The sequence below is a fragment of the Sesamum indicum genome, linkage group LG4 (genome assembly GCF_000512975.1).
Source record: "Sesamum indicum cultivar Zhongzhi No. 13 linkage group LG4, S_indicum_v1.0, whole genome shotgun sequence".
In the NCBI taxonomy this organism is placed as follows: domain Eukaryota; kingdom Viridiplantae; phylum Streptophyta; class Magnoliopsida; order Lamiales; family Pedaliaceae; genus Sesamum; species Sesamum indicum.
Window position 1 is genome coordinate 2875278 of NC_026148.1, and position 8519 is coordinate 2883796.

General features: G+C 38.1%; 2 protein-coding genes across 2 annotated transcripts; both read left to right on the top strand.

The window, feature by feature from the left end:
* LOC105159866 (UDP-N-acetylglucosamine--dolichyl-phosphate N-acetylglucosaminephosphotransferase) lies at positions 575 to 4866 on the top strand. Its single transcript, XM_011077072.2, has 11 exons — positions 575 to 993; positions 1920 to 2007; positions 2466 to 2557; positions 2644 to 2762; positions 2964 to 3079; positions 3151 to 3278; positions 3362 to 3448; positions 3971 to 4031; positions 4224 to 4264; positions 4354 to 4474; positions 4727 to 4866. Exons 1-11 carry the CDS (start codon positions 650 to 652, stop codon positions 4784 to 4786), a joined length of 1257 nt encoding a protein of 418 aa, XP_011075374.1. The 5' UTR covers positions 575 to 649; the 3' UTR covers positions 4787 to 4866.
* On the top strand, positions 5865 to 8346 carry LOC105159867 (glucan endo-1,3-beta-glucosidase 8-like). Its single transcript, XM_011077073.2, has 3 exons — positions 5865 to 5953; positions 6580 to 6994; positions 7084 to 8346. Exons 2-3 carry the CDS (start codon positions 6639 to 6641, stop codon positions 8213 to 8215), a joined length of 1488 nt encoding a protein of 495 aa, XP_011075375.1. The 5' UTR covers positions 5865 to 5953; positions 6580 to 6638; the 3' UTR covers positions 8216 to 8346.

An 8519-nucleotide genomic window follows, 5' to 3' on the forward strand; every position in this document is an offset into this window, starting at 1 on the left:
ATTTTCTCAGCACAGGTAGCTCATCATTCCACTGCCAAGTGAAAGAATTTTGGTAGAAATCACGAAAAGCTAATATGTCTGTTCTATTACTTAACGCAATTAAGAATTATTTTAACAATTGAAAAATTACAACGGGCTTTTATTTAAAAACTTTATAAATATTTATTTGAAATTAACAATAATTTAATAATATCGTTTTGTGATAGTCTACTATTATTTAAAAACTTTATAAATATTTATTTGAAATTAACAATAATTTAATAATATCGTTTTGTGATAGTCTACTATAAGGTAGTATTTATAAAATGTTCTCCGTCCAAACAAATGTTCTTAAATTCCAAAAGAATATTTGTAAAAATTCAAATAATTTATAATTGTAATTTACCCTTTAACGATATATTACATGTGAACCTGATTTTAATATATTTTTCATTTTTTATTGTTAAAGTTCACACATAGCCGTAGGTTGCCACTTCATCTTCTTTGTCCCACGTATGACAGCCTGATCCCACGTGTCAGAATACTATTCGCTACACCCCATGTTTCAAGTCTCTTTATACACACACGCACACACAGTAAAGACACATGTAAGAAGAGAGAAAGAGACACATTAACATTTAGAAAGAGAAATACACGCAACACACCAGCAATGGCCGCTAGGAAGCGAGCTTCAGCGACGGACACAGCAAAACCCGAGCAGGAAAAGCCCAAATCCGAGACCCATCAAACGGAATCTCCAATTCGTCCTGCGAAATACCCCACAATCATCAAATTCTTTCTCATATTCTCCGTCCCATATTTCTTCTTGATTTTCTCTTACTATAGAATTGAATATGAGCTTAAAAAGTCGATCTTGATCAATTTACTCGTTAGCTTTATAGGGTTTTTAGTTACGGTGAGTATGATACCTGTGGCGTCCAAGTATGTGTTGAGAAGGAATTTATTTGGGTATGATATTAACAAGAAAGGTACACCCGACGGATCCATCAAAGTGTAAGTTTAATTTCTTCAATTATTTTGTTTTTCGTTTTTTGCTTCTGGGTATCTGGGATTGCGACCTATGTGTTACGAACTGCATGTTTTGTGAATATTGAGCTGAAATGCGAATTCGTTAGATGCGCTAATCTTACACTAGCTGTTAATTATTTATTTGCATGCAATTTATTAATTTTCACGACTCTTATCCATGGGAAAGTAATCTGATTGAATGATTTTTGGAAGTATCAAGTGATGTCATGCCATGTTTCCACAGTATTCTGTTGCAAATGTTTGAACTTTAATGCTGTAGTTTGTTTTCACAACTCTTATCCACAATTCTCATTGTTGGTTAATACAGTAAAACCGCATAGGACACATTATCAATAGATATACTTACAATTGAACTGTTCTTCAAACAGAAAACAAGTTTTTAGTTTCGTAAAACTAGCAAAGATGCCTGGTTTAGATGGAAAGCACAGCAGTTCAATGGGCTAGTTGAGGGAGGAAAGTTACATCCTTATGATATCATAAAGTTTCAAAGATCAGTCATTGCTTTCCTCTCAGAGGCAGAAACCTCTAACTTTTTGTCCCTATACCATACTGGAATTCTATGCTATTAAACAAGTGCTCCTCTGTAGTGCTCATTGAACTTCAGTATGATTGGGAAGAGATTGAAATCTGCAGTGTAAATCAGTTCGCTTAACTCGATGAACTTTTCCTGATGGTATACTTAGCTTAAGAACTTATCAGTGATGAGTACTGGTACAAACATGGCGAAGGCACTGCTGCATAATACTAAAAACAAAACTATGGTGTGTGCATGCTGTAATTAGCTTGTTTCACAAACGTTGAATTTTCACTCAATAAATTTTTTGTCTTTATTTCAATTATTGGCGCTTTTGATTAAAAGTTAACAATTCATAGTATTTGATGTTGTGCAGGCCTGAATCATTGGGTATTGTAGTCGGGATAGTTTTTCTAGTGGTGACAATCTTGTTTCAATATTTTAACTTCACTGCAGATTCAAATGTAAGCATTATCTCCTTGGCTTATCATATATAATACCTGTATTCTTGAACATGATAAACTCTTTTCTCCTCTAAATTCTCAATTAGGCTGCATAAACAATACCCCTGAGATGATACGTTCCTTTAAAAAGGCACTTTAACATTTAATTAAATATTACTCTATTGACTCATAGGTGATGATAGAAAAAAGAAACTTTGAAATTCTGGAACAGTATGTTTAAGAGATAACAGCATTATATATTATGAGCAATTCTGTGAAAAAAAATTATTAGACAGCGTTTTCAGCTGCAACACTGACTGGGCATTAATAGTATTGATATTTATTAGCCTGTTGTGGGCCCGTGCAGGAGTTCCTGATCAGTGGGAAATTTCTGTTTCCTGTTTGATTTTCTACTGGTTTAGCATTAGTTTTATTACTTGCAAGAGTGAGAAGTATAACCTTTTCACTTCTTTCTGAAGTGGCTCGTTGAATACAATGCTGCACTAGCATCCATTTGCTTCATGATTCTCCTTGGTTTCGTGGATGATGTCCTTGATGTGCCTTGGAGAGTGTGAGTATTCTTTATGCCTTTCTGCATTATTCTAAAGATAATATATCTATAGATACTTATTTCATTTTGTATGATTTTGGAGGCAGGAAACTAGTGCTTCCATCTATTGCTGCACTTCCATTGTTGATGGCCTATGCTGGGCATACAACTATAATTATACCAAAGCCCCTCGTTCCATATGTTGGACTAGAGATTTTAGATTTAGGTAAATAATATTGAAATTTCATTCTACATCGACAGTGCCAAAAGTGATTTATCTGATGCTATTCAAGTACCCTTCCATCTCTTTGTTATGAAGTCATTTTGTAGTGGACCTGCTCCTGCAAAATCTTACTTATCCTCTTAAATATTCACTGAATGTTTCCTTTGTTTCTTTTTCTTGATAACATGACTTTTATGTGAACAGGGTGGATATATAAGCTCTATATGGGGCTGTTAGCTGTATTCTGCACTAATTCAATTAACATTCATGCTGGTCTCAATGGGCTTGAAGTTGGACAGACAGTTGTTATTGCTTCTGCGGTGAGCAAAAGGCTTTGCATATATTATCTGAATCTGAGTTCACCAGCTGAATCTGACGTATCGTAATGCAGATCTTAATACATAATGTCATGCAAATTGGAGCATCTACTGATCCTGAATACAAACAAGCACATGCATTCTCCATTTACCTCATTCAACCGTTGCTTGCTACTTCTTTGGCTTTACTTTCTTACAACTGGTAATGATACTGCACTTCATTTAAGTAGAACAAGGACTCTTCCACATGTTAAAACCCTGCATCTTTTTTCATCTTTCTCACAGGTATCCATCTTCAGTTTTTGTTGGTGACACCTACACTTATTTTGCTGGAATGACCATGGCCGTAGCTGGCATTTTAGGACATTTCAGGTGTGTTTCTTCATATCCGATGACATCATTACTTGATTCCACAATCCTTAAAATCACATCTCTTAGCATGAAGATCATTTATGCATAGGATAGAGAACTAATTTTCAGGATTAAGTTTCTGGGTTGTTGGGTGCGGAGTGGCTGGTAAATATCAGAAAAAGAGGATGCTATGAGGAAGACTTTCGTGCCTAACTGCTAGGCTGATTCTACATTGTCATTCCCTTTGTTAAAACTCCAAAACAAACTCACTGGCTAGGAAGGTCATTCTTAAATTAGAAATTGATTTTGCACTTGACATAATATGGATGAGCTGGAATTGCATTTCATTGGTGGTTTTTGCTGTAGAGGCTTGTGATAAACTGTTGCCCTGGTCTGCAGATAAATTCTTCAATTGATTTCAGATTTTATTATTGATATAACAAAATTGTCAGTTTATAAATTTACGACTATGCTTACAAGGGGCTGTCGCCTGTGTGCTTTCTTTTGTGGTTATTCATTTTGGTGCTACTGATTCTTTTTCAGTGAAACACTTCTCATATTCTTTGCTCCACAAGTTCTCAACTTCCTGCTTTCACTCCCTCAGGTTCTTTCTCTCTCTCTCTCTCTCTCTCTCTCTCTCTCTCTCTCTCTCACACACACACACACACACACACGCACGCGCGCGCACAGACACACCCCCACAGACATACTTGTTCATGCACATTCTACTACATTCACACTTGCAAAGTAGGGCTAAAGAAAAATTTCATGGATTTGACACCAAATCTTCTTACAGTTGGCAGGTATTGTGCCTTGTCCACGTCACAGATTGCCCAGGTAGTTTGTTTATCATAGATCTAGGTTCTTCTCTTGTAGGAATAGTTTTCCATGCGTCGACATTAGATTCCTTTTTTTTTTACTCCCAGATTCGACCCCCAGTCTGGCCTATTAACCGGGACGAATGATGGGACTCTTGTGAACTTCTTTCTAAGACAGTTTGGACGAAAGACAGAGAAGAGACTTTGTATTTCATTACTAGTTTTCCAGGTAAGTGAAACTTTCCTTTCCTAATTGATCCTTAATGTCCTGATTGTTTGTATTCTTTTGCTGTTTGAAGTGTTACACTGTAATACCTTGCTATTACTTGTCTGCAAATGCGTTAGTCAGCTTCTGACTGTTAGCATGCATCTGATCAACAACAGATATTATCTGCCAATCCCTATTGAGATATGATGTTGATAAGATTTAAATATACATTGATATCAAAACGAGGAGCATAACTAGATTTATGTGCTACAGGCCCTATGCTGTGGATTCTGTTTTTTGCTGCGGTGGCTCCTCACAGGCTGGTATAAATGAAGGATGCAGTCCTTGTCAGAACTTTTGCATACTGTGGGTGTCTGAAGTCGCTATACAACTTATGTTGTGGACAAATTATCCCTCGGAAGCTCAAAAACATTACAGAGCATCTAGTCTAGAACAGAAGAGCAACCTTAGCTTCTTATAAGGTTTCTCTATTTTCTTGAATGATGAGAGATTTTGAGAAGAGTTTAGTTAGTTATACAAGCATAGCTGATGTTTTGGGTGTTGTATTCAGACTTAAAAGAAATACTTTGTAGCTGAGGTTTTGATCTCTCGGGTTTGCGTTAGATCTCAATTGATCAAATATTGTCTAAAAGAGGTTGTAGTAATACAAGCACATCTGATAATTGGAACCATGCAACTGCTATTGTTTAATGAGACATTGTTTTCGATGTCAATCTTTCAAAAATCTGCATGAGAGCTCAGGGCAGCACAAATGAGTAATTCTTGAGACCATCAATACTATTTCTCTGTTTTATCAGCGTTCAATTTTATCAGCGTTGTTTAAGGTCAATGCCATAAATAATCAGAGTACATTCAAAATATGGTTACCACATTTTTTTCGAACCGAAAACAAACTACATATATATATATATATAGTAATATAGAGTTTTTACACAATAGTTATTACATATAAATCCATTTGGGAGACTGTGATATTAAAATCTATCTGTAAGTACAAAATTTACAACTTTATGTGGAAATGGTGTCATCAAAATTGGACGCTGCGGCCTCCTCTGCTAAACGATTCGTTGCCTGGTTTGTTTCTCTCGATAGCGCAATGCAAGCTGCAAGTTTAGGAACTCAATCAATCTCCTCCAAAAGCCTAATGAGTGTCAATGATAAAATGTTTAATTTTCAGTCGTGTAGCCAGTTTCACTCCATTTCTAATTAAATGCTCAAATTTCTACCATATTATTTGTATTATATCCTGTATGACTTTGGAATGTTAGTATAAAGTTACATGATTCATCCCGAATTGTTCCTCTACATCCCGTATTTCTTGGATTGCCTATTGATGCTCCGTCTATATTAAGTTTATAATAAGTTGGGGGAGGGGGGTTTCCCAGCCATTTATGTGAAAAAATTCTCTGAAATTTGGTTCTTTGAATCTTGGTGTACTTGTTTGAATCTAAATTCAGACAAAAGGGAATACTTGCATAGGTTGGAGTCTGATCTCATCCTCTGAACCATTTTCATTTCATGACCACCCCACATTAATTAATTAAGAACATTAAAAAAGAGGATGAAAAGATTATCCATCTCCCTTTTAGTTTCTCCTCTTTAAAAACCTCATCAGATACACAAACAAATCTCCCAGACAACATACATCTCCTCCCATTCCCATCCTTCCCCTTCCCTTTTTCCCCAGCAAACATATATATATCTTACATAGGTTGTTTTTCAGAAATTAATCGAGTCCGTAATTGAGAAATCATCTCAGTTCGGACATCGATAATATATATATTATATTATATATACATATGTATGAACCAGATTCTTGCATGTTAGCAGCTCCCCGATTATACATCCAACGTTCAAGTTTTTTTCCATTCCCTTAATTTCTTCCTCAGACAAACATGTCTAACATAGAATTTCTTGCAGAAATTAATGGCCCGTCATTGAGAAATCATCTCAATTCGAACGATAATTAACATATATATATATATATATATGAACCAGCTGATTCTTGCATGTTTGCCCTCCAATACTACATCCAACATTCATGTTTCTTCCTATCCCCTTTCTTCCTCAGATAATAAACATGTCTAACATAAGTTTTCTTGCAGAAACTAATATCCCGTACGTGATTGAGAAATCATCTCAATTCGGACTCTAACATATATATATGAACCAGCTGATTCTTGCAAGTTGGCCCTCCAAGATCAAGATGAACCTCTCTCTTGCATGCATTATCCTAGTTTTATATTCAACGATCTTCGTCGCAGATGCTGCAATAGGAATCAACTGGGGAAGGCAGACTGCGCATAAATTGGTGCCTTCCATGGTGGTGGATTTGATACTGCAGAATGGGATCAAACATGCCAGAGTTTATTCTACTCAGGCAGATATCTTGGAGGCCTTCGCCGGAAGTGGGATCGACCTCAGCATCACCATCTTTGGGGCCATACAAGTCAGAACTCCTGAGGCTGCCAAGAAATGGGTCCAATCTAGGTCTGAGTTTTTCGATTCTTGTAATATAAGGTACGTAGGGTTATAGGTTTACACAACATTCATCTCTTTTACATGATTCTTGTTTATGTTAAGGATCGTTGTCATGTGGTTTTTGGCAGTCGGGTTTATCTTGGAAACCATGTTTTTAGAGACGGAATCACTAATAAGAGTCTCCTTAATATGTCCCTGATGGCGTTGGAGTCGGTGCAGAATGCCCTAAATGAGGCTGGTTATGGCCGTGTCAAGGTGACCCTGCCCTCTCCTGAGGGCGTGCTGATTAACATAACAAGGCCGTCAGATGCTGAGTTCAGACCGGAAATCAAGGCGGAGGTGGAGAGTACCCTCAAGTTCCTCCAGGCAAACAATGCTCCATTCGTCGTGGAAATATTCCCCATCTCCCACGTTATTGACAATGGCTGGGATGTAAGCTTTGCCTTTCCGGACAACAAGTCGACGCATGTGGTCAGGGACGTAAACGGTGCTGTTTATACAAACGTGTTTGAGTTCATGCACGATGCGTTTGTCTGGGCGCTGCGCAAGGCGGGAGCACCAGATATTAAGATAATAATTGGGCAGGTGGGGTGGCCGACGGATGGGTATCCGGGTGCCAATGTCTCCACGGCCGAGCGTTTCTACAAACACTTGCTGCCGTACGTGGTCAGCAACAAGGGGACACCAATGCGGCCGGGAGCGCCCATCGACACATACGTGCATGCGCTGACAGATGAAAACAAGATGCCTTATTTTTACCCTTTTGCCCGGCATTGGGGCATTTACGCCTCCAACGGGGAGCCAAAGTACAAGATCGACCTGACGGGCCAAGACCGTGATATCTTCCCACCGAAGGTCAAGGGGATTATGCGGATGCCCCAGCGATGGTGTGTGTTCGATGGGAACTTAACAGATATAGTGAGAGTGAAGAATCATTTCTACTACGCCTGCACGCACGCTGATTGCACGAGCCTGGCGTACGGTGGGTCGTGTAGCCAACTCAATTTTGTGCAGAACATCTCGTTCGCATTCAACATGTACTTTCAATCCCAGTTTCAATCCGAGAAGGCGTGTGGTTCCGATGGTTTGGGCAAGGTGGTCACTGAGAATCCATCTACGGGCACCTGTATATTCCCTGTGGAGGTCGTCAAAGGCGAGATATATGAGTCTGCCGATGGGAGCAGACTTGGTGATGAGATGCCTATTCCGACAATCTTTGTGTTTCTTCTTTCAGTTCTCTGGACATTGTTGTGGGATTGAATTGCTGGAAAACTGGACATTGGATCATGTCTCTATCAATCTATCTGTCACTTCTCTTGAATTATGGGAAAAAAGTATGTACTTTTGTATAACTCATACTTATATATATATATTATGTCATCATTGATTCGGTCAAACCAATCCAATTATAAAATAAGTGTGATATACTTACTTTTGTGATTGGCCACCTTCGTCATCTAATCGATTCAGATTTGGCAGATCCAGGTCCCTGCAAGAATATCATGTCAATGCAACACAGGTCGCTGTTGAGATGGTAACTTTTCCAACAACCCTTTACAGGTAG

Excerpts from the sequence above, each read along its gene's own strand:
- LOC105159866 (XM_011077072.2), top strand. The coding sequence starts at position 650 with ATGGCCGCTAGGAAGCGAGCTTCAGCGACGGACACAGCAAAACCCGAG. Across the intron at positions 2,008-2,465 it reads ACTTCACTGCAGATTCAAAT|TGGCTCGTTGAATACAATGC; the intron begins GTAAGCATTATC and ends TTCTTTCTGAAG. Across the intron at positions 4,265-4,353 it reads CCACGTCACAGATTGCCCAG|ATTCGACCCCCAGTCTGGCC; the intron begins GTAGTTTGTTTA and ends TTTTACTCCCAG.
- LOC105159867 (XM_011077073.2), top strand. The coding sequence starts at position 6,639 with ATGAACCAGCTGATTCTTGCAAGTTGGCCCTCCAAGATCAAGATGAAC. Across the intron at positions 6,995-7,083 it reads TTCGATTCTTGTAATATAAG|TCGGGTTTATCTTGGAAACC; the intron begins GTACGTAGGGTT and ends GGTTTTTGGCAG.